The sequence below is a fragment of the Caretta caretta genome, chromosome 12 (genome assembly GCF_965140235.1).
Source record: "Caretta caretta isolate rCarCar2 chromosome 12, rCarCar1.hap1, whole genome shotgun sequence".
NCBI classification, from domain to species: Eukaryota; Metazoa; Chordata; order Testudines; family Cheloniidae; genus Caretta; species Caretta caretta.
The window spans coordinates 39,135,096-39,161,538 of record NC_134217.1 but is presented as its reverse complement, the minus strand read 5'-3'; the positions used below and the strand labels follow the sequence as shown (position 1 = coordinate 39,161,538).

General features: G+C 49.3%; 1 protein-coding gene across 1 annotated transcript in view; it reads right to left on the bottom strand.

The window, feature by feature from the left end:
- ZFPM1 (zinc finger protein, FOG family member 1) overlaps positions 1-26,238 on the bottom strand; it is a 115,845-nt gene extending 89,607 nt beyond the window's left edge. Inside the window, 2 exon segments of the mRNA XM_048816792.2 lie at positions 25,954-26,067; positions 26,070-26,238. Coding sequence (XP_048672749.2) covers positions 25,954-26,067; positions 26,070-26,088 — 133 coding nt within the window. The 5' untranslated portion in view covers positions 26,089-26,238.
- Between the last annotated feature and the right edge of the window lie 205 nt (positions 26,239-26,443).

Here is a 26,443-nt window from a genome sequence, read left to right as displayed (position 1 = left end):
TGTGGACTAATGGGAAGTCACGTGATTTTGAGGTTGGAGCAAAAGGTAAAGGAGCCAGGACACCTGGGTCTTACTCCCACCTCGGTGTCCCACACGAGCGAGTCATTTCACATACCCGGTGCCTCCGCTTCTCTATCAGAGAGGAGGCTCATTCAGTCCTCAACCCTGCAAGGTGGGCGGTTTTCTCAATGAGCGTAAACCGCTTTGAGATGCTTGGACACAAGGTGCAGTAATGCTGTCCCACGGCTCTATACGGCCCCAGCAGGGAAGCAGCTTCACCCCTAGCCAGTAACATCGGAATATTACCACCACGCATTAACTAGGAGAAAAAGAGCTTCAGGGATATACACCCTCATGCTTCAGGACATGAGTCAGCTACTCACTGCCAGAGACTGGGAAGAAATTTTCCTTCTGGGAAAGTCAGGGCACAGTTGTCCATTGCAGGGGATTTACGCTTCCGTCTGAAGCCAGTGTTATTGCATCCTGGCTGAGAAGGGATAACAGACAAGATGGAGCATTGGCTGGCTGCGTATCGGGATTCCTACGTTTCTACTGCTAGAGAGACTTTACTTTTTTCTTCCAAGCTAGAATAAGCCGGCAAATATTTGCTCACCAGATGCAGCCCTTAGGAACAGCTCCCCCAGCTTCTGGCAGGGCAGGGAGGACCAGAGGGAGAGATCTGCGATGGGCAGGTTTGAGGAACACTGCAGGACTTCCCTGCCAGGGCACAGCAACTGCGTTTGGCACAGGATTCCCCTGGGGTAGGCGTTCACTCAGTTAGTGGAGTGTTGCTGGGGGTGCCTGCAGGGTGGACCCAGAACCGAGTGGGGGGTAGGGGTGGAAGTTGGAAGGGGATCCGGACAGGTCTTTATCCCCTTCCCTGTCCCCATGGATCCAGCCTCTCCATGTTCTCTCCCCCCCAGCCAGGGCAGGTTTGTCTGAGGCCACAGCTGCTGCGGGAGCGTAAAGAAGCCACTTTTGTTCACTTGTGGGCAAGAAAAATCCATCTGGGCAAGCAGCTGCCTCTCCTCCGGTCCTACTACACCCAGGCGGCCGGAGCCTGTAGTAGGTCCATCCCCTCCTTCCCCATCCTCGGTGGGGAAAAGGAAGCACTGGACTGGCAGAGACCAGCCCTGCCCAGCGTCCAGCAGCCCGCCCATCTCCCAGGGTTTTCTTTACACAGAGCAGGCATGGACCCAATGCAGCCGAGCCTCAGGTGTGCTGGAGATGGCACAGAGCCTCCTCTCCCACTAACAGCAGCCTCCAAGCCAGGCGCCTTGGGACAGGAGGGAGGACAGGGAGTTTCACTCCCACATGGCAGGGGAGCAGAGAGAGGGAAATGGAGACAGAAGCAGATTCTGCTCTGGATTCACATTCCATGTCCCCGGACTTTGATGGAGTTACTCTTGATTTACATGGAGAGGGGGGACGGAAGGCAGGAACAAGGCCAGATGATTGGGCCCCTCCATCGCCCGAGCTCAGAAAAGCTCCCATACATTCAGTGGGAGTTTCTCCCCCCGCCCCCCCGCCCACCCCGGAGCTGCCTGCTCGCACCGTGTGGGACAGGCACCATGGCTCCTGCCCACAGAGTCTCCAGCGGAGAGGAAAGGGTCTGTTCCTTGGAAGACGGCTTCTGTGGTTTCCTCAGGTGGCAGTTCAGACCAAATGCAGGCATTTCCCCCGACACATGATGTAAGCGGCACCAGAGAGATTGTAAACACTTCCCTGCCATTACAGCAGCTGGGAAGAATTTCCCGCAAAAGCAGCTGACTGCTCATTAAAGAAGCTGTTTGGGCTTTAGGTTCTGATCACTGGGTTTTAGTCCCAGGGATGCTCAGCAAGTCTCTCTGCTTCCTGCCTGCAGGTTTGGCTCGAGGAGACACACAGAACTTACAGGCTTCTGCCCGGAAGGGAGGGGAAAGTTCTGTCCCTGCTGGAGTGACAGGATCTGTTCAATCATTTCTTCCAGCTGGTTGCCAGCCTCGCTACCCTGCAAAGAGCTGCAGGGGTCACCAGGACCTGGGACTTCAGCTGGCTGAAGGAGGGGCAGAGAGGCTGAAGGAGTCACTTTTAAAAGATGATCACAACTTTCAAGGTGGGGGTGAGGGGGGAAGAAAGCTCAATACAGCAGTAGCGACAGGACCTCAGACACTCTCCTTTCATCTTCCACCAGCCTTGTCATCTCTGCAAGTTCTCCTCTGCAGCTCCTCCGTCCCTGCTGCAGCTAGCGATCTGCTTGCAAAGCTTGCTTGGAACATGCCTTGGTTCTCTCTCCCCCTAACTTCTACAAGTTCTCCCCTCCTCCCCCGTCTGAGGTCCCACTGCAGCAGAGGGAACCACTACGCAGGACTGTCCTTGCTATGGCTCAGTGAAGCAGAGAGGTGTTTCTTTATGATTACACAGCCAGATACAGACTGGTCCTGGAGTGGGGAAGGAAGTTATTTTGAAAAGGGACTGTCACACAAGAGATTTATTGCACACGCGCACACACGCTCTAAATCTGCCAGTTGCCAGGCTCAAAGGGACTCCCCATAACCCAAACTTGCTAACATCACAGCTCTTCCTGCAGCAACAGGGGATGATGTCAGTTACCATAAGGTGACATCACTGCAGGATTAAGCAGTCAGGAGATGCCATGCTGCAAGGGGCTGGAGATCTCATTCGAAAACCCTGAAGCTCCTACCTGGGGAGCCAGGATGAGTGCTGACAGCGATCTGCTGACACACACCCTCCCTCAGAATCAGAGTGAGGGCCACTTGGTTGAGCTTATTCTGGAATTTGAGCTGTTGCTTTTCAAAAGGGGAAGCTACTTCCGCTCGCCTCTCGCTGTCTCAGACTCTGGACGGCCCTACACATTCCCCGCCATTGCTACTAGGCTGAGGCCCAACTAATGGCCCCTTCAGCCCAAGACACATACCCAAGCTTTGGCAAGTCCCCACAAGGGGAGCCCTGTTCCAAAAACGCTTTTGCAAAGCCGCACCAGGCTGGAGCAAAGACGTCCAGGAGAAAGGTCTTGGCCAAGGAGCGCCTGCCCGTGGCCTGCGCCGCTCATGGAGGAGTCGTCAGGATCCACCACCTGTATATTCCCCAATGCTCCTGCATGTGAGACGGACACCGGCCCTGCCTAGGAAGCAAGGAGAGCCACCTAGGTAACTGGTTAGTCGGTTCGAGAGTCCTTTACCTGGACGCAGGTCATGCGTCCTCCTGGTCAAACTTTGGGGGACCAGACACTGGATGCTGATGAGTGAGGCACATCCCAGGTGCACTACTAACTATGCCTGCCACTTTCCCTTCAAAGGCAGCAGGGTCTTGCTCAGACAGAAGGAAAGGGGCAGGCTAGGGTGGGGTTGGAGGGGAGGACCCAGCTACACCGGCCCTTGGGGAATATATCACTAAGATTCTAAATAAAGAAAAAAAAAAATCAAATCAGGCCTAGAAAGAAGAGTTCTGCCCAGAGTTTCCTTAGGGCACCTCATCACTGGAGAGAAATACTAGCCAGTCCATAAAGACATTAGATCCTTGTGCCAGCCTGTTACCCATAAGGAGATCATCAATACCAGGGGATATTGAGGTCTTAGGTCAAATTGGAGGACCGTCTGGCTAATCTAGGACAAATTACTGCTCCAAAGATAGTTGCAGTGTCATGGTAGCTGCATTGGACCCAGGATATTAGAGGGGCAAGGTGGGCAAGGTGATACCTTTTACTGGACCAACTTCAGTTGGTGAGAAAGAGAAGCTTAAGCTTTTAAGCTTACACAGAGCTGTTTGTCAGGTCTGTGTTACAGAAATCTAAAGCTCAAGGCCTTCCAATATCTGGAGGAGCTACTTGAGTCTTTCTAGTCAGAATGGCCAAGCGATGCCCAATGGGTCCCAGCTTCGCAGTCTCCCCCAGGATACCCGAAACCTCGGGCCAAAGAGAGGCTGGGTTCTAGACGAATATTCGACAGCCAGAACGATTTCCAAGCAAAGCAAGGCAGGATCCTGCAATATACAGCAGGTATCCAAATACAGCGTTACATATTCATCTAGATACCACGGTGGGCAACAGCCTCGCTTGGAAGGCACCGCTGGAGCAACACACCCGGCCCCGGGGTGAAGCAGTGGGAGTGCAAAATGATTCCCACCCCCCAGCCACTGGGGGGCACAGGAACCCATTTCTCCATCGCCTTCTCCCCCACCACAAGTCGCTGGGGAAGGGCAACACTTTACCACAAGGCCTGGTGGACAAGCAACCTGGCACCAGTTTAACCTGATCTAGTGTAGGTTTGTGTCTAGCCACTTGGCTTTAGGACTGGCTTATTCAGTTTAGTTGCTTTGGTAAATACACAGGCACTTACTAGACATGTGTGTGTCCACACAGTGGCTAGCACCTGTTTCCGTTCGGTCGGTTTATAAAGAGGTTTTAGATAAGTCAGGACAGCTGTTGCATCTTGACGAAGCCTTGGCACAGAGCATGCCAAGAACGATACACACAGAATTACAATGGCGTTGCCAGCTGGGACTCCCGGGTCGTGACCAGCGTTTCAGGGTTGTGACTGTACCATACCTAGCGCAATGAGGCCTTCAGCTCAGATGGGGACGTCTAGGCACTACTGGAATACAAATAAAATAACCACCCAGGAATCAAACACGCTTATAGGAAACCAAACATCTTGTCTGGTTTCCACTCCATGCATCACACTCCAAAGCCAGACACACACACCTCCCCACCTCCCCCCCATGGGAGTCTGGGTGCCTCTCCCACCCTGGACTCGGAGTGGGAAGCTAAGAAACAGGCCCCAGATCAGTCAGTCATTTCCAGAAAGAGCCTGGGAACAGATGCAGCAGCAGAAGTCAACTGGGCCAAGTCAAAGTTTGGGACACCCAGGATTCCCCAGCAACTTCATTTTGTAAAGAATTTAAAGCAACCAGTCACACTGATCAGGAAACCGATCCTGAGCAGGGAAGCAGGAGCCCCCCCTCTTCTTTCCCTCCAGCTCAGCCCCGAGGCTGCCGGTGGCACATGCTGGGAGCAAAGCAAGAAAGGGAGAGAAACAGAGGAAACAGTTTTCTGTGGAGGTGGTGTTGTGATGTCACAGGTAACTCCGCCAATCAGCATGCAGCTGACAAGTTCATTTACATAATGCTGTCTTCTTGCTTACAACGTTGCAGAAATGCTCAGGGGGAAATTCCTAGGCTCTTTCAAAAGGTCTTATTTCCAGCGAAAGTGTCACAGGCGTTAACATAACAGTAAAACACTAGGCCCTGCTAGGCCAAAGGACCTCAGAGCATTTTACAAATGTCAGGGGAGCCTTAAAGGTGCTGTGACAGAGCTACGAACAGCAAAAATAATTGCTGAAATGCAGCCACCTCTGGGTTGGCATGTGGCAGCTGTTGAACAGGTGGGATGCTGACGTAAACACACCTTATCTCACCCCACAGAAAGTGCCACGGGGTAGCTGAACGTCCCTAAGGATCACACCTCCAGCCATACAGCCTGCCCTGCAAGCCCACACCGGGACAGGGCTGACCCAAAGGGAAGGTGCCCCCTCGTGAGTCACTGCCACCACTTCCTACAGCACCCGGGAGTTCTGGCCCAGTCTTGCTTTGCTCATGAGCTACGGAGCGCAGCACAAGGTACCACCCTTGCTCCAGGAGTTTTGTGCATGGGCAGAGTCCTAGGTACAAGCACGGAATGATCTTGCAAGTTGAAGTGGCAGCAGCTTTCACCTTCCACCGAAGCCAGTTAGCGCAGCCAGAAGCAGCAATCACTGCTTCAACCCCCGGGCAAAGAGAGCGAAGCACATAACAAGGCCTCTCTCTCTAGCCACTCAGATCACCCCAGATTATGATGTGACGAAAGAAGGGGAGAATGGCAAGAGAGGTGAGCTCTGGGGAGTACAGCACCACTGCCTTGTTGCATTTTCACTTTGTTTGCAAAATGAAAATAAAACCTACCCTTAAATTAAAATTGTAACATTGTATCACCAGGTCCATGAATTATCGAGGCACTGGAGCTTGTGTGTGCCCGCTTTTTTTTTTTTTTTGGGTCTTGGCATTTTGGTGGAGCGAGATAAGAGTAAAAAACAACAGATCTGCTCAGAGAGTGAAAGAGGGAGATAGATAACGCAGATACCAACTCCTACACAAAACAGTCCCGGCTTTATCGCTGCTTTTTATCACAGTTCCTTTAAAAAAAAAAAAAAAGAAGAAAAAAAGAAAACAGCCCAACCGGAATGGGGCAGCACATTAAAAATGAACTTTATACTGTTTGCTCTTTAGTTTTACATTTAGATGAAGCAAACTTAGATTTTCAGTCGATACCTTCCCAGCGCAAGAAGCTGAAAGTCTGGAAGCCAGAGGCTCCCCCTCCACATTCACACCAAAAAGCAGGTGGCCTAAATATAGATTTAAGAACCTAAGAGTGACTTGATTTTCAAACGGTACCGAGCATATGCCCTATTGGCTTTTTGAGGATTTGTACATTCTGCACTGGGGGATCGGGGGGAGACCCAATTCTAGGTGCCCAATTATGGGTTTAAGAACCTAACTTTAGGCAACCAAGTTCAAGAAAGTTTGGGTCTTTATTTTTATTATCGGTTGGCCAGTGATGACAGCATGTCTCATCACTACTCTAAAAATGTGGCATTGTAAGTAATGAGCAGCTCCAGTCCGGCAGACTGAAACAGTGCTTGCTATCGTGAAGTCAACGAAACTACTTGCAGTAGCTACCACGAAATTCAAGGAACAATCTACCAGGAAGTCCAGGTAACTAGCATTACAATCTGTAGTAAGTGCAGGCAGGGTGGGATCCCCAGAAATTTCAGGGGAAGCAGAGTGGAATACGAGTCAGATAAAAGAGGATCCAGATCCAAGCCATGTGTTTTTATGCACCACAGAATTTAGCAGACTATGTTCTGCAGAACCCAGCATCCCTTCAAGCTCACTCACCTACCTCTCAGCTCTGCATAAAAGCAGCTGTTCGCAGACTCTGTGCCCCACTTGCTGCCTTAACTTGCCCCAGACTCAGTTACAGGCCAAAGGAAGAAGCTGCTCTAGGACATTTTGGCAGTGTGAAGAAAGGATAATCCACAAGCCTAGGACTTTGCAGGCCCGGTTTCAATTCCCTGCTCTGCTACAGACTTCTCCTGGGACCGTGGGTAAGTCACTTAGTCTCTCTGTGGGGTCAGTTCCCACATACGTACAATGGGGATCACAGCACTGCCCAGCCTCATAGGGGTGCAGTGAGGATAAATACAGTAAAGATTGTAAGCCGCTCAGACCCTACAGGGATTGGTGCCAGGCAAGTACCTAAGATAGATGGTGAGCTTGGCTCCTGACAGTGCAGTGAATGCAGCCAACAGTGGCGGTACAAATTAAAAACCAGGACCACCACTCAGAGGTGCGGAGGGAACATTAGCGAGGAAAATGAAGGTTACAATTTATAGATATCCAGCCCCACCTTTGGCTCAAAACAGAGTCCAGACCTTCACCTGGGTTACCACGGGCATCCGCTCTTGGCACTCGGCATTCCAAGCACACTGTTGTTCGTGACCTCCGTGTGAAAGCTGGAAACAGATTTCTTGGTTAGGCATCGCAGGGTTGCCAGCTTCAGGCAGGTTGCATAGAGCAGTGTGTTAGCGAAGGGTAGCTCTCCAGCGGCAAGTGAAGATGGAACAGTTTGATCAGAGATTTTTTACAGACAGGCATGAGCAGAAAAGGGAGGTAAATCTGGGGTTGACCTGCCACATCCATATATCTGTAAGCAGTGCTCCCTGCTGGGAAGCGGATAACTAGGGCCCTACCAAATTTAGTCGTGGAAAAAGCATCACGGATCGTGAAATCTGGTCTCCCCGTGAAATCTGGATATTGTGGGTGGAAAATGACTATGCTGTCATGGACACAGCAAAGACACTTGGAAATAAATTCAGTTGCAAGATAAGGAAAGTTCATGATAAATTAAGCGCCGTGTATAAATTTTTTTAAGAGCCTCCATTTTAATTCTGGTCATTATTCAACAAATTTGTCTAAGAAAATGCCAAATAGGCAGGAACGAGTCATTAGGACTGCCACACTTACTTCTGCGCTGCTGCTGGCGGCCGTGCTGCCTTCGGAGCTGGGCGGCCGGAGAGCAGCGGCTTCCTGCGGCTGGCAGAGGTTCCTGGGGACGGGAGCACGGAGCTCGGTGAACAATGGGAGCCCTTGGCTGGGGTTCTCCCAGCCCTGCCCTCTCCGGCTCCAAGCCCAACACTTGGGGGCTAAAGGAGCGTTGGGCTGGCTGTGTGTCTAGGGGGTGATCACGGTGCTCCCCGACTACGGCATCCTGGGCGATTGCTCACCCGTAAGGCTGGCCCTGTCCCCTTGCCCCAAAAGTGACAACCCACCCCAGACCAGGCCAGCCTCACGTCTGCGCTGCTGCGGGCGGCGGCTCTGCCTTCATAGCTGGGCTCCCGTCCAGCAGCCGCTGCTCTCCGGCCACCCAGCTCTGAAGGCAGCGCTGCTGCCAGCAGCGGTGCAAAAGTAAGGGTAGCAGTCCCGCAGCCCCCCCATACAATAGCCTTGCGACCCCCTCTTCCCCACATGGGTCAGGACCCCCATGGTTTCAATATCATGAAACTTCAGATTTCAATATCCGAAACCATGAAATTCACAATTTTAAAAATCCTATGACCATGAAATTGACCAAAATGGACCGTGAATTTGGTCGGGCTCTGTTCAGAACATATACACTGCTGTGGCAGATGCCACTGTAGGGTGGTGTGATGCAAACAATACAAACCCTGACTGCATTAACAAATCAGTCAAGCTCCGAATACACTTGCTGAGATAATACTCCCTCAGGGGGAGGCAGAGTATTTTCCCAGCAGCGGCTTTTGTTGGGATCAGACTGCATCGTCCTCAAGGCTGGAAAGGAAAAGCTTTCCTTCAGTGGGACACAGAGCACTTGAAAGGAGGGGCGGCGGGGTCCAGTGCTTGGACTGGAGTGCGACTCAGGACAAATGCGTTCTAATCCCACCTCTGCCACAGATCCGCCATGTGATCCTGGGCAAATCACTTCATCTCGCTGTACCTGTTTCGTCTCCTACACTTGGCCAGTTCAGACTACGGCCTGGTCAATACTACATAGTTAAGTCAACACAAGGTAGCTTATGTCAACCTACCTATGGAAAAAAAGAGCCTACACTTAAATGTCAGTCACACCAACGTCACCGTCCCGCTACACCGACTTAATAACGCCACCTCCATGAGTGGCGTAGAGTCACGGTCAACGTAGTTAGGTCGACGCAGCGTCAGTAGAGATGCGGCATTGCTTACGTCAGCTGTTACTGGCTTTGAGGAGCCTTCCCACAATGCCCCACGCTAACACTACAATTGATACGAGCGCTCCTGGTGAGGACGCACACCGCCGACACAAAGAGCCAAGTGTAGACGCGCTCGAGCAATGTAACCACGGCAGTGGCTGTGTGCTGATGTAAGTTAGGCCGACTCCATTTTATGGCGTAGACACGGCCTAAGCCCTTTGAGGCAGGGATGGTCTCTCACGAGGCATCTCTCAGGGCCCTGATCTCAGCCAGGGTCTCTAGAACTACTCCACGACAAGTAAACAACAGGACAGCCAGTCACTTCATAACAAAGTGGGTAAGAGAGGCATTGATATCATATTAATACTTGGCATCTGTAAACCTACTTTCATTTGAAAGTCTCAGAGCCTTGGACAGCCACTAACAGACTAAGCCTCAACCCTTCCAGGAGGCCGGTATTAATTGTTATCCGCATTTACAAATCAGGAAACTGAGGCAGAGTAGCAAGCTGCCCAAGATCACACAGGGCGTCAGCGTCAAAAGCAGTACTAGGATCAAGACCTCCTGACCCTGTCTCTCGGCTCTAACCACTAGACCATGCTGTGACTTGGTAATAGGCAGCAAGTTAAAAAGCTATCAGTACAGGAATGGGGTTTTTAAACCTAAATTTGCCCATTCCAGTTCAGTTCTCCATCAAGCACCTTTGCATCAGTGTTATGACCTGCAGCCACAGAACCATGAGCTGTGATTCCAACAGACCTTAGAAGCTAGGCAGGGTTGGCTTGATGCAGACCTACGTGGGAGACCCTGAAGGAAAGCCCAAGGTACAGCAGGAAGTACTGATGGAGTTTCAGAATGGGTCATTCTATCTCCTGAGTCCACGTGGGTGTTTTTTATACTCACGTAATGCTTCATCTGCTGACTGCAACGTGCTTTGCAAGAGGTCTGTATGCCTTATCCCTATTCAGAGAGACACCGAGGGGTTAAGGGATTTTCCCAAGGTCATAGTGAAACAACAGCTTCCACTCAGGTGTCCTGTCCCTGGGCCACCAACGCCTCTGCACGTGCAGTCCCCTTCTGCATCTACTGGTGGGTCTGATTTCGGAGGACACCTAAAACACAGGCTTTCCAACCAGTTATCACTGGCCATGACAATTCCTAACCCTCTGCCACCCCGTAGCAGTAGCTCCAGCGTTCTAGACAAATTCCAGTTCGGATGTGTCACTTGGATCCTGTGCTTTCCACTTCCTCTCCAGTAGCACTGCTGGGCACATCTTAAACATGGCACAGAGGAAGATCCTACTGGGAAGCCCCAGAGCCAGCCATAGACAAGGACTCCCTGTGAATCCTATGCTCGTTCCCTGCGGGGAAGTTCTCTTCCACCCTTGGAAGGAGAAGAGGATGGCACAGCTTAGCAGCAAGCTGGGGGAAGCGCTTTCTGCCACCAGATCCCAGAATGAAAGCTCTATGGCTACAGAAGTAGGTTTGATTGCCACCGGGTAAAGGGGCAGGGATTTAGCTGGCAAATCAACTTATTCTTCTCATGAGATTCTCCCTGCTTGACAGCTCCTCTTTCCGCTCCCCCCCCCCCCCCACACATACCATGTGCACGAAAAAGAAAATCTCTTTACAAAGGCAAACCCCCCTGATGGGGAATCTTGATGGGTCAGAGACTACATTGAAATTGGGGCGGAGGAGAGAATCAGAAAGCTTTGAAATCTTCAAAGCTCTGGCTTGACAAATCCCTGCTGGAAATGGCCTAGATTCATCAGAGTCATGCACACCCCGCAGGGGCTGCGGAAGATCTATATTACACGCACATTGCGTAGTCACTATTCACGCAGCGTTGCTTACACAAGCAGGCCACCAGGGTCAGGTTACTGACCAACCGACAATGCCCTTACAGTATAAAAAAATACAGCAGCAACGGCCCAAAACATTACAGCTGACAATGGGATTAACGCTGCGGTTCAGATCTTGACCGTAGGCACCTCTGCCTGCGCCCACGTTCGTCCTAGCATGGGTCACTACTTGGGAGGCTTTGGAACGGGAACTGTGTCAGGGCAGAGGGAATTATTTGTGCTGTCTACCAGCATTTAGTGTGTTGCTTGGTTTTAAGTGGCTCCTGACCCCAGGTGCCATAGCTAAGGCATATTCAAGTTACAATTTAATATACACAGAGCGTCCTGCCTGGGCTGCGTGGCAAACAGAGCCTGGGGTATGAATGGATCCCTTGTACAGTTTGAGAACGATCAGCCCCTGGCTTCCCATCTCACCCACGCGAAACTGGCATCTAGAGCTCGCCTTTCCCCTCAATAAAAGGTGCCAACTAGTATCCACTTTCCCCTCCCTTCACAGCACCAGTGTTTAAATGGCATCGGAATCTAAACACAAATGCAAATCTTTGATGGGCGGGATGCATTCTAGCAGGAAAAACCCCTATTCCGGAAGGGCTGGAGCTTTCCACAGCAGAAACCGTGGGGCACAGTGAGAAAGAGAAAAAATAAAAATGGACTGAACGGTTCCCTCCCCTCCCCTCGCACTCCCTTCCCTACCTTCTTTTTGAAAAACATAATTTATCTGTGTATTATCAAGAAATCCAGACACTTTAATCAGTGAGCTATGAAGTCAGTATTTCCATTCTTATCTAGTGGAGGAGTGGAAATGGAGAGCAGATAGGCAGCTCCCAGCCGATCCGTGGTGGGGAATGTTAATGGGAGAAGAGGGAGAGCTATTGGCTACTGAGCGTGGGCTATCTCCACCATTATCAAGCTGTTATCAATTCAACCATCTCAACGCAGTAATGGGGCCAGTTCAACTTTCCGCATTATCATAGGAGCTGAAACCTGCATGAGAGGCCTCAGCTGGGAGACAGAAAAGTGAGTAAGCGGCTGAACTCCACATTTTAAAAGCGGGGGGGGGGGGGAGGAGCTGGAGGGAGGGAAGAAAAAGCCAGATGAATCAATTCAAAAGCAGAATTAAAGAGGAGCAGGTTGAAAGGCTACAGGCAGAACAGACCATGTAAACTGGGCAAGGAAGCCAAGCCCGGGTGAGCAAGACACGATTGTGTGGGTTTGGTTTCTGGAAGGAGAGATCTGAAAGACTCCATCTAAAGTCCACCCTGGTCAGACAGCTAATAACTCATGCAAGCCAGCTTGAGCAGAGGTGCCTAACCAAGTGGCAGGCCCTCGGCATGTGGCAGGAGAGCAACGGGAAGCTTCTTTCTAACGGGGCTACAGTTTGAGAGCCCTCCTGAGCCCTGGCTGAAATCAGAACCCAAGATCTGTTGACCAGCCTTAGACCGCGGGGCAGGGACCACTTTCGTGTTGCGTGTTTGCACGGCACCGAACAGGAAGGAGCAGGGCTGCCGTAAAGCGGAGCAGAGTTACAGTCTGAAGAGTAGAAGGGAACTGCAGCTGAAGGAGAAAAGAATAAGGGAGGGAAGGATGGGAGAGGTCACCAAATGCGTGGCTGTTCTCACTGGCCCTTGCAGGGAGGGAAGCAGTCAGGTTGGGAACCGGGGACAGAGAGAAGTGAGACTAGGGTAAGAGAAGGACAGGACAGGTGTAAGCACAGGCGGGCCTGACTTCCTCAGAGGTTCCTATGAAAACTGACTTCCACAAACATTTGTAAAGGGGTGGGACAGAAAGAAAGAGAGAGACGTGTGAATTCATTCGAGGTGCACACATCACCAGAGGCCTTCTTGGCTCAAACAGTGACTCAGAATTGCACCCTGCATGGGAAACATCCAAGCCATGAGCTGGAGATTTCGCTGGGAATCCCTGCATGCCATTTGTGATCGTACACTCACCAAAACAGCACTCACGAGCGACAACGCTGCGTGTGCGTGCCAGGCCACCACTTCACCCGGATGCTTGCACTGGCCCCCATCAGCACCTCTCCTCCCGAGTGAAAATTTAAGGTCTCTGTGTCGGTGAAAGATGCCAGATTTACAACCCTGCTCTGTTTACCCATTAGACAAGTACAGCATGGGCAGGAGCTTCCTTCCTCCAGGCCCCAACGGCATGTCTCAACTTTGACCTCCTCTGGGATGAGGGGGGAGTTCAGCCCCGGAGACTCATCCAATCCTACATCCCCCACTTGATGTTGAACTGGGCCCCTTGTTAGCAGCTTCAGCTGCGGTTGGCAGAATTACGAGAGGAACTTGCTCGCTGGGAACTGAACCAAGACCAAATCCATGGCACACAGGCCCACTGGCCAGCCATCAGAACCAAACGTGCACCGCAAGAAGCTGGCTGAAGAGAGATTTGAAGATCCAAAAAAGTGCAGAAAAGCTGCCCTTATTTAGAATTAACCGCCCACCTCCCCACTAAAAGGTAGCACACATGCCACAAGGCATCAAGATGATCCAGGAAGCTGCCTGCTGACAGGGTTTCTCTGTAGCCAGGTTCCCCGCAACTTGCGGTCTCAGCAAATCCATGGTTATAATAAATAATAATAATAATGTGAAATAAATCTTGGTGGCTGTTGCTACCCTCAACAACGTCACCGCTGTGGGGATAGAGCTCTGAATTTTTTGCTCCAGTAACACATTCCCCTGCCGCACCAGGTGAAGGAAAACCTCTACTCGCAGTACGGGGTATATGACCCAGCTCTCATTCCAGCCAGTCATGGCCAGTGCTACATGTACACGTTAGCCAGTTTGTTACAGGAATTTTGATTCATAACTCAAAGCAATTCTCACTTTGGTGGTGGGGGGGGGGGGATGATGACCCATTTCTTTTTAGTTAAAAAAAAAAACAATCGATGGGCTGGCCATGCGAGATTAAAAAAATAACGTATCAGATTAACAAATGAGAGAAACATTTCCTTTATGCACTGGCGAATGGGAGATGCCACAGAAATATGTTGATGTGAGAGCGAGGAGATAACGAATTATTTTGGAGGAAAAAAAAGCAGGGGAAGGCTGTTATCTGAAGTGACTCACATATACACTCCTTAACCCTATTCCAGCCCAAGGTCAACAGTTACATTCCTTTCAGCATTTCATCCCGTCCAAAAAAACATGTTGCTACAGGAACAATGAGGAGTCTTTACTGCTGCAGTGAGCCAAAGGCGGAACTTCATTACCACGGAAACACTTGAACTCAAGAGAAATATAAATCAGGAGGTCTGTCTTGTCAGTCTCCAGTGTTCAAAAACCATAAGTACAGTAAAATGTTTTTAAAACAGTGATAAACGTGGGGGTCTTTTTTAATTGCCTCTTGATTTTGGAGTCTTCAGGTTACACCCAGGGCACATTTTCAAGCTTTCCTCCACCACCATAAGGGTGAGAAACTTATAAGCGAAAGCTACGAGGCTTGTATGATGACAGGATTCCAGGAGCTGGGGCTTCAAGATGACACACCAAATATCATGAGAGTTGGCAACACTGGTTTCGGAGTCAAGGTCTCCCATGCAGCCTGGTTAACTAAAAACACCTCAACACAGAGGAAAGCCCTTGGAAAACAGCTCCAAGAAACACAATAAATTTTACAGGTTTCAGAGGAACAGCCGTGTTAGTCTGTATTCGCAAAAAGAAAAGGAGTACTTGTGGCACCTTAGAGACTAACCAATTTATTTGAGCATGAGCTTTCGTGAGCTACATCTGATGAAGTGAGCTGTAGCTCACGAAAGCTCATGCTCAAATAAATTGGTTAGTCTCTAAGGTGCCACAAGTACTCCTTTTCTTTTTTTTAATAAATTTTACAGTTTTCTTTTTTTTTTTTAAAGGCAGTGGCGGGGGTGGGGGCAGGGGAAGGACAACAGTTTGATTTGGTTTTAAATCAGGCCAGTGAAGAGAACCAACAAAGTTTCCCTACTAATGTTTCCCCATTAAATTGCTGTTTTTCATTATCTATGCTGTTTGCTTCCTTTTTCAGTTGTCCTCTCATAGACAATTCAGACAGACTCCTCAGTTTCTAGTCAATTTCAGTTTCAAAGTCTGAGGCACTAGCCCCCAGGCTGTAATATTTGGCTCTCATACATGGTAGAAAAGCTTTAAACAAAGCTTCCCAAGGACCAAGGTTTTCAGAAGCGAGGAGTCACTTGGTGTACCAAATTCATGATGCCTAAAAGGGTCCTAAATTTTCAACAGGTAGATAATCTTTATATTTCATTTTGTAGCTTAAAAAAAGCCTACGTTTTAAGCCAAAATTGACCCAACAGTGCCTCATTCAACAGGTAGAAAAAGGAGCAGTCTGATTCTTCCAGTGAGGTTTGTTAGCCAATTTAGTCCCATTTTTGAGGTTCTGGAAGTTTTATCTTTCCAGACTATCTGCGAGCCCCTCCCACTCCAGAAGGTTCACTGAATCAGAAAACAAAGTTGTGATTAAATGGTGTTCTTGTTTGCAATCAGGGATCACATACACAAGCTGCTGGGGCTCTACGAAACAGAGGCAGCCTGCCACCTGCACTGACGCAGTCTGAATTGGATCAGACTTCCCTCGTCCCTTGCTTATTTTAGTGCTTCGATTTTTGTCGAGCCTAGTTTCTGTGCACTCAGGCATCAGGCTGGGGAGCTCTGGTCTGTTCCCAGCTCTGCAAGTAACTGCCTTCATGGAACGGGGCAAGTCCTTATGTGCCAAATGGGGATTATAATTCCTGACCTCACAGGGGTGTTAGGAGAATTAATCCATTCATGCCCTCTTTGCAGAGAGCTGGGATAGCCAGTATCATCAAGTTACCTTCTCTGCATAATCAGGACTGCAACGTCCTGGGGGGAAATATCACCAAGGCCTCATCCAGCAATGCCAATGGGCTTTGGATCTGGGGCAACAGAACCTTTAATTTTGGCCCGCAGTGGCCCTCCAGTTCATCCCGAGGGCAGTCTGCCACGACTAAGGGGTCTAACCGCCCAGAGCGCAAGCCGACTATTGCTCCTTGCCAATGGCTGGTGAACTCAATGACAAGGGATTTCTCTTGATCTCTCAAGGGAGAAAATGACAAGCAACTATTACGACTGTGGGCATTTGGTTTAAGAGGGAAAGCACCACTGGGTGTGTTTGTAGGTGCAAGTCCACTGCAGCTCTCTGTCCCCCAGCAAGCTGCTAACAGTGTCGCACCACTTAGGCCCCCTGCTTTAGATGCAAGACAAGTAAGTGAGAAATTCTTTATGGGACGTGAAAGATACAGGGGGCAGGTGAGAGAATGAGAGGCCTCATTCCGCCGGCCCTGGAGATGGAAGGCTGCACAGTGCAGTAGGGCGGAGCTAGAGTATAGTTTGAGAACCCCTCTGGTGATCATCAGGGGAGTTCAGACGTCCTCCCCATGGGCCCTGGAAGCCGCCAAATGCCAGATCTGCTGCTCTAACTCGCCAAATTATATGAAATGCCACCTCTCCTGTATCGTCCCTGCAGAGCTCCTGCCATGGAACCAAAAAAGGACACGTGCTTTGGCATTCCACAAAACAGATTCTGCCACCGGCACCGCATGGCCAAAGCCCTGCGTGAAGAAATGGGCTGTGCCCAATTGCAGTCACTTTCTTCCCGTTTCAGTGTAACTAAGTAAACACCGGATGGGCATAATAGAGGCACATCACCGATATAACTGTGCAGTTAAGAGAGGAGGAGAGTCCAACACCTGGTCTGCTATGCTCCCAAGTCGCTCTAGTGGTTTTTTAGGCCGAACTAAGCCATTGCCAATTTTATTAATGTGCTCAAGCGGAGGAGAATATTTCCTCTTCAGACAGAGACATCCCGGACAGGCCATGCCGAGCACCATGAGCGGGGCAGTGCGTAAAACCAAAAGGCCCAACACAGGCTGCTAACTTGCACTGGTGCCAATGGGAAAAAATTAGGGCTGTCGATTAATCGCAGTTGATCTCTTGATTAACACATGAAAATTAACCATGATTAATGGCAGTTTCAATCGCACAGTTAAACAATAGAATACCAACTGAAATTTATTAAATATTTCTGGGTGTTTTTCTACATTTTCAAATTTATGGATTTCAGTAACAACACAGAATACAAAGTGTACAGTGCTCACCTTATATTATTATTTTGATGATAAATATTTGCACTGTAAAAATGATAAAAGAAGAAGTATTTTTCAATTCACCTCATACAAATATTCTAGTGCCATCTCTTTATCATGAAAGTGTAACTTACAAATGTAGATTTTGGGTTACATAACTGCACTCAAAAACAAAACAATAAAACTTTAGAGCCCACAAGTCCACTCAGTCCTACTTCACGTTCAGCCGATTTACGGGAGAAAATGCTGCCCTCTTCTTATTTATGTCACCAGAAAGTGAGAACAGGCATTTGCATGGGACTTTTGTAGCCAGCATTACAAGGTATTTATTTACATGCCAGATATGCTGAATATTCATACGCACCTTCATGCTTTGGCCACCATTCCAGAGGACATGCTTCCATGCTGATGATGCTAGTTAAAAATTAATGTGTCAATTAAATTTGTGACTGAACTCCTTGGGGGAGAATTATATGTCCCCTGCTCTGTTTTACCCACATTCTGCCATGTATTTCATGTTATAGCAGTCTCGGATGATGACCCAGCACATTGTTCATTTTAAGAACACTTTCGCTGCAGATTTGACAAAACGCAAAGAAGATACCAATGTGAGATTTCTAAAGATAGCTACAGCAGCTGACCCAAGGTTTAAGAATCTGAAACGCCTTCCAAAATCTGAGAGGGACGAGGTGTGGAGCATGCTTTCAGAAGCCTTAAAAGAGCAAAACTCCAATGCAGAAACTCCAGAACCCAAACCACCAAAAAAGAAAATCAACCTTCTGCTGGTGGCATTTGACTCAGATAATAAAAATGAACACGCGTCAGTCATCTCTGCTTCGGATTGTTATCGAGCAGAACCCGTCATCAGCATGGACGCATGTACCCTGGAATGGTGGTTGAAGGGCCATATGAATCTTTAATGCAACTGGCATGTAAATATCTTGCGACATCAGCTACAACAGTGCCATGATAACACCCGTTCTCACTTTCAGGTGACCTTGTGAACAAGAAGCGGGCAGCATTATTTCCTGCAAATGTAAACAAACTTGTTTGTCTGAGCGATTGGCTGAACAAGAAGTAGGACTAAGTGGACTTGCAGGCTCTAAAGTTTTACATTGTTTTATTTTTGAATGCAGTTATTTTTTGTACAAAATTCTACATTTGTAAGTTCAACTTTAATGATAAAAAGATTGCACTACAGTACTTGTATTAGGTGAATTGAAAAATACAATTTCTTTTGTTTTTTACAGTGCAAAAATTTGTAATAAAAATAAATATAGAGTGAGCACTGTACACCTTGTATTCCATGTTGTAACTGAAATCCACATATTTGAAAATGTGGAAAACACAAAAAAATATTTAAACAAATGGTATTCTATTATTATTTAAAATTTTTTTAATCGCTTGAGAGCCCTAGAAAAAAATCCATTCATAAAACATGGCAGTGGAGCAACCCAGCAAGGACACTAGGGGGACATGTTCTGATGGATCAGTGTGATCTGCAGCACACGAGCTGTCGGAGATGGAAAGATACCACCTGGCTAGAGGAGTAGATAATCTGGGCAGATGAACATAAACACTCCAAGAAACTTGGAGGGAAATGCTCCCTGTCATTGGTGGGTTTGTTTTACAGCACCTAGAGGGTCCAAAGAGAAATCAAAGCCCCCTGATGCTGGACACTATGAGTATACATACGCACATACACAGGCCTTGCTCTGGAGAGTTTGCAATCGAAGGCTGGATTAGCATCCCCCCTATTATAGATGGAGAAGGGATGTGCAGGGAGACTAAAGATTTGCTCAACATCACACAAGGAATCTGTGGCAGAACAGGGAATTTGAATCCAGACCCCTCAAGTCCCAGTCCACTAGCTTAACCACAAGACCACCCTCCCTCATGCCTTTTAATATCACAAATGGGCAACGGCAGGTTACCAAGGGTGGCGAGTTCCTGCGGAAGACACGAGGGGGGAATCTGAGAGACGAGCATGTGCTGGCACTTTGTACTCTAGGATGGAGGGGGCAGGCAGGCAGAGGGTACCGCCTGGAGACAGGGTGAGAAAAGCATGAGGTGGAATGGATTCATCGGCGGGAAACAGCCACCGACGGTTTTCACAAGGACGATTCTTTTCCGGGGCAGATGGGTCGTAGCGTTTAGGGGTCTGACAGGTGCCATCAACGGCACCTGTTGATGGCACCAGGTGCCATCAACGGCACTGGGACCGTCTTGCTGCCATAGAAATGGCAGGTTAGTTGTGTAGTCAAGGACATGGCGATCCGGTCCAGGCCTTCCTCCCCTTTAAACCTCTTTTTACCACCCTCTTCCCCAGGCAGCAACAAGGCCCGGGGGGGAGATGGTGAAGGGATGATCTGCACTGAGATGCACCAAGTTGCGTGTGGAGAGAAGAGCGATTAGATGGGTGATTTTAAAGTGCCCATGAGGCCACATTACAGAGGCAGCCTCTGCTTTGTACACGAACAGCCCAAGTTCCAGGCACAGGGGGACGACTGGCGGGCAAGAGGAACAGCAATGGGAGCTATGGAGTTCCCCGTTCAGACGCAGGCAAGACAAAGAGGTTCTGTCATGTGCGTTGTCTTTACTAGAAGCTAGCAGGGGTGGGATTTTCCAGGAGTGCGCATCGCCTCGTGCCGCTCCCACTGCGGCCAGCAGGGGTTTTACCCACACGAGGAGCCGAGCGAGGCCAGTGCTGAGCGCCTTTGGAAAATCCCTCCCCACCAGCTATTGGGTCACTTCCTGCAGGGGCACAAAAGGGACTGAAACACGGGGGGCGGGGCCAGCATGAAAGAAGGGGGAGACCCACCTGTGGGAGCAGTCCATGGGGCTGGCATCACCAGGAAGCAGAGGCAGCTCAGAGCGACGGAACAACAGAGGGGTTCAGATGGGTCTGAGGGAGGAGGGCGAAGAGTGAACTTCGACGCCACAGAGAAAGGGAGGCAGCGATTGCGGGACTGCCAGGCTTAGGAGAACGTTTTCATGGCTGCATTTTGGACGGACTGGCAGGGACGGGTGTGCAATCTCAAGGGAAGGCAGAGATTACAGGCACAGCATGGCACGGAGGTCTGGCGGCAACGGCAGGGCGCCTGGGTTCTGTTAGCAATGGTGCCTCTAACTTGCGGTGTTCCAGGTCACACATCACACCACGGCCTACTCACCTCCCCCGGCAGCCATGAAGCAAGTGGCACGAACAAAGCCTCAAGGTCCCTGCAGAAGAGGAGTTACAGGAGAGGGCAGAGTGTTGCTGTTTCACAAGACAAGGGCCTTAGCACCTGCTGCACACGCCCCAGCTGGTAGAGATCAGCTCAGCGCCATCGGCTTCAGTGGTATAATGCTGATTCACGCCAACTGAAGTCCTGGCCCAGAGTGATTTGATGGGGAGACAAAGAAAACAAGATGGGAGGGGGGCTTCCATTACCTAACAGTAATCAAAGAATTCACGGAGGACAGTTTTCATTTACGCCAGTGGCCATTTTTAGCCTTTACACTCAGTTACACCCTGTAAACGAAGTAATGCTACTTATATAATACCCAGCAGAGGGTCCCAGAATGCTTTGCAAGCAGTCAGTAAGCCTCACAAAAGCCGCCAGGACGATTGGGTTTGATTTGCCCCATTTGTAAACAGGGGAAAACGAGGCACAGAGGAAAAGCAATTTACCCAAGATCATACAGCAAACCAGGGGCAGAGTGGGGGAAAGAACCCAGGTGTCCCCCGCATTAGTCACACAATGCCTTGCTAATTGGGGCCACCAGAATGGCTTAGAAGTGTCAAAGCGTCAGAGAAGCACAAGAACTTGGGGCATTAGCCACTTGCATATTACTGAACACACTAGCTCAGTCAGAAAACAAACAGACAGAGTAAGAGAGGCGGGCGGGAGGATCAAAAGCCATGGGGTTAAAGCAGTAGAACTAAAATTAGACTCCAGTCTGGCTACTGTGACCGTTACAAGCAGTTCCCTTCCATTTTCCAGAACTAGCTATAGTACATGTGAATGTGTTTATTGGGGAAGGCCCAATCCTATAAAACCTTGCTCATAGGAGTAATCCTTAATAGTCTATGAGAAATCTTTCCCCATGCAAGTGAAGGACTACTGTCAAGACTATTGTGTAGTAAGAACCCACTCCTGTTCCAGTAATCACACCCACTTCAGCAGGGTAACTTGTCTGGGGCCACAGGGACCCTTATGAGTAAAGAAGGCCCTTATTCTCCATACACCAATGCTCCCCCATCAAATAAAAAAACCCCACCAGATCACACCACTTTCCACCACTAACAGAGTTCTGATTGGGGCCCAATTCCACAAGCTTTACTCACCGGTCGAGCTCTTATTCGTATCCCACTGAAGTCAGTAGAGCTACTTGCATCGTTCCTTACTTGCGTAAGGGTCTGCAGAATCAGGCTCATGAATTATAAAGATATCTAGGCCAAACAAATGAAACACACACACAAAACACTCAGCCCAGAACAGGCTCAGTCTAAACAATGTAGAGCACACTTGCTATCTGGCACCATCTATTAGCAATTAAAGAATATCCACAAAAATATATATGATTGTGCTCTATTTTTTTCCTTTTAACATTTTTGCTACACATAGCAGCCTGGGAGATAGTGATCAAAAAGAAAAAGTAAGTCAGCCTTCTTCAAACTCATGCAACATCTGTAACTTATAAAAGACACCAAAGAGAAATCTTCTAAATTCAACTTATTTTATGGAGTGCTTGTGTGGAAAAAAATAAGTGTAAATGCAGGCCGCCCTCCCTCCCCCACTCCAATCAGATAATTAAAAGGCCTGCCTTAATCATATTTGCAATGGAACAAATTGTTGGAGCCCTTTCGCCTTCTCTTTTCAGTGTTTGTTATTGTAGCGAATCCTGCTCCAGTCTGGTTGGTAGAGATAAGAAGCCCTTATCTCACTTGGCAATCTTTATCAGTATGGAGATCAGGCCCCAGAACTTATCAGGAATTCAGATCTACCGTAGCTGAGAGCAAACCCAGAAAGGGAAAAAACAGGCAGGCCCATGTAACGACTGTGAGAATTTTCACTTCAAGTTAATGTAAAAAATTATATATATATATACATATAATAAAAAGACACACACAGCCACATCAGCAACATGAGATCAATCTCCTTGTTTATCAATTTCCCTCATCTAAAAAGCCAGAACTGTAACTACATGAACATGCAGCTGCCAAAAGGTTCACTCATTTTATATATGTGCCCACACTCCCATGTTTGAAGTTAATAAATGTAACAGGCTATCTAGGTTTGAGATCAGCTCCCTGCTTCTTATCAGCCATTCACATCTATCTAACAGCAGAACAAAAGACACACAGAAAAGAGCGAGCAGGCAGCTGCATCTGAGCTTGCTGTATTTTCATAGCCTTTGATAAATACTGATGGCGGGGGAGGGAGACAAATACAGCCTTCATCACTAATGGAATCAGATTAATTACCTGATCTGTTGCCACCCACCCCAAAATCGAGCAGTGACAGGCACAGAGGGCCAGCAACTCAAGCAGCACTCAACAGAAGGATTCTCTATCAAATTAAATATAGAATGCACCGGGCATTGTCATCAACTATCTGAACTACCATCAGTGCCTAGTTACAATCAGATGACATGTGGAGTTCAGGCATTAAAAAAAGCTAAGCATAAGCCAGGCCAAAACTACCATGGGGAATAACGAAAGCAGACATTGCTGGCACCTTTTTCTAATGCCCCTTGTAGAGCAATTCTAACTGATGCTTCACAGGGTGCATACCACTAGCTCGCTCTTCCCAAAACGTTCTGCTGCAAACCAAGGGGTTGTAGTATTTTGGCCCTTCCTGTCAACTCTGGACTGGCAGGCCCAGGGCCCAGTTGTTTGCATTTTAGGATTTAAGGAGCTTGTTAAATTAAAAAGCATTCAGCATTAAAAAAAAACAACAGTTGGTTAAATATAATCCAGCATCTGATCTTTGTCTTATCACTTTTGGCAATCACATGCGCTCCCCGAGATCTCCCTTCTGAGCTATCTGCATTTCACATCAAGCTGAAAAAAGCAGAACAGAGAAGCACAGAGGAAAAATAAAATAAGCAGATAAGAATCTGGGGAGGTTTTAATGCTTCAGCTGAGACGATGTAAGTATAGACTTTATGGAAACAGGTCCCGTTTGTACATCATAGGAGTATAGTTACCAGACCCCTGATTCATGCCCACTTTTCCCTTCTCAGGAGAGTGCAGTACAGACAGCAGAAAGCTGCTCTCACAGCACTATATATCTCTAATGACTGTTTTTATGTTGACACATACAGGAAGGGTTCCAAGCTTTCAGCTTTTAATCAGTTTTGGCCATCACCATCAGCCTGAGATCAGCCTCCCACTTTATCATTTCTTCATATCTCTGAAGAAAGCAGAAGAGGAAGGAGACAGAGCAGCCTTCAGTACAGCTAATGCATTCAGAATGCTGCCCATCCTGGCAAACATCACAATCCATCTCAAGATCACCTTTTACTCCTTTATTAAGCAGAGTACGTCTTGCAGAGGTGACAAGGAAGGAGCTGAGAACAAATGCACAACAGTGGTTCACCGAGACCTAGCAACTCATGCAGACAAACTGGATGGAAAGTTTAAAATAAAGTCTGGCAACAGATCTATGCTGGAGGACAAATTTGCGTGCTATTAATATGTACCCTCCTCAGTGGAGCCTTGGCAGACCTGAAGGGCACTTACTTCCTGTCACAAACGAGTGCGGATCCCACACACTGAAATACTTATCAAGAAAAAGATCAGCATTGTTATTTCAGCAGCTGAGTGTTCAATGCAGAGATGCTGCCATCAGCTTCTATAGTCACTTCAGCTAATTAAGATGGGACGGTTACACAGGAGCCCAGCCATTTGCTCAGGGCCACCAAGAAGGTGATATTTCTTGACCAGCAATGTTTGCCATGACACTGCAAAAAGAAAGCAGCAGAAGTTGGATGAAACTTTTTTGTAAAAGGCAGACAGAAGTTGAAAGTAACTATTTTTAACTTCCCAAGCTGTAAAGGTCTGATTCAGCCTTATCAGCAGAATCACCCCAGGCAGGCAAACAGGTAGATGCAATGCAGTATTGCAATTATTTCAAAAGAAAGATAAAGCAATATTATCGCATGGTGGCCAATTTTATCCCCAACATCTCTGCTTTATCACCAGTTGAGATCAGGAGAAAAGAAAAACGTTGCTAAACCAGTCACTGGAAGAGTTCCAGCAGTCTGTAGAACTTCCCAAGAATATGCAACAATAATCTCTTTCATCTTTGCCAGACCTGAAATCAGATTTTCCTTGGTTGATCAATTGGGATCACGGAAAGAATGATAATCCAGAGGCATTAGCATCAGCCAGGGGAAACTTGGACAGAGCCAGAAAAACAAAGTAATCCAATGGCAGTCTCTACCGGGCTTTTATCACAACATTATCAGTTCTCCCAAATCTTAGTGTGCTTGCAGAGTGAGGTGGGATGGACAGGAGCTCCCCACAATAAAAGGGACGGGGGGGGGGGGCGGGAAATAACCAGGGCACATTTTGGTTACAAGGTCTGCAAAGGAGTTTTTAAAAAGTAATATGCACAGCACAGTGAGCAGATCTGCGATAAGATGATCCCACTTAAAGATCTCCAAACACTTCGCATCACGTTTTTCAAAAGTCCCCCTGGATGAGGCTTTTTTAATGCCATGGATGGGAGTCAAACATAGATAAGATCACAATTTCAGACCGTCCCGACAGAGCGATCTTATCAGGATGGGGCTTGCTGAATGGAATATGTTAAAGCTTTATCTCAGCTCTGATCAGAGGAGGCTGTATCATCTCTGTGGAAGGAGAGAGAGGGGAAGGAGAAGGGGGGGGGGGAGCACTGAAAGAAAATAAATAGGCAAGCCGGACACAAACTTCTGCAACCACAGGCAGAAATCCTGAGCAGCCTAATTGGACCTTGCGGTACCAGCACGCGCGCGCACACAGCTCTGCCCGGTGTGGATATTAGATTACAGGTCCCTGGGCAAGCAGCCAGCCCCGCAGCTCCCCAACAGAACCCACGGAGGGGAGGCAAGAGGTGATGTGGAGAGCGCAGGACGCCCAGAAAAATGCACCAGGGGAGGGGGGGAAAGTGACAAACACAAGACCCGAGCAGCTGCCTGCGAGACGCACTAGGGACCAGCCACCCCGGAGCTGCCTCTCCTAAATTCGCCTCCTGACTGTCCGGGCTGTAGCCGCTCCGCTTGCTGGAGGCTTGGAAAGCTCGTGGTTTAACCACCCCAAACACAGCCCCCGCCAGCTCTGCACGGGGCAGGAGGAGGACAGGCTCCCTTTGCCCAGGGAAGCGGATCAGGGGCATTGTCCGTGTAGGAGGGAGAGAGTCTGGACTGACTGTAGCTGGGAAACAGAGCAGCGGTGGGAAGAGAGATCCACGGGCAGTAACAGCTGGTGCTAGGAGTGGCGGGGGGGGGGGGGGGGGCTCTGGACTAGGATTCCCTTTGCCAGGGGTTGGGAAGGATCCGGGTGTATTGACAGCTGGTGACTGGGGGGAGGGGCGGCCCAGGGACACTAACAGCTGGTGACTGGGCGGGAGGGGAAGGGGCGACCCAGGGGCACCAACCGGGCGGGCGGGGGGCTCAGGCTCCCTCTCCCTGCGGAGGGGAGGGCGCAAAGTTTGGCACTCACGTTTGATCTGCCTGGGGTTGCTCTGTTTCCTCCTGGACATTGCTCGGCAGTCAGCGTGCCCGCTCCCTCCTCCGGCTGCTCGGACGGCGGCAGGTCGCTGGCAACTCGGGAGGGCGGCAGGCACCCGGCTCTCATGCCCGCCAGGCGCTCCCAGGGCTGGGGAGGGAGGGTTCGGAGCCCCGGCGCGGGGAGACGGGCCCCGGGCTCCCAGCTTGTGGCGCGGTACCGTCCCGCGGGCTGGGAGGGCGGGGGGGGGGGGGGGACCCGGGCTCCCGCCGGTGGCCACTAGGGTCCGACTCGGATTTTTCTCAATGGAACCTGAAATGTAACAAACCCGCTGAACGTTCCATTCGGGGCGGGGCTTTCCCCGGCCGCTCGGAACGGCGGCCGCCCATTGGCCGCCGCCCTCCGGCTGGCCGCGCCCACCGGATGAGGCGGACACGCCGCGGCGGCGGCGGCGGCGGGGGCGGGCTCCGGGGCGAGGCAAAGG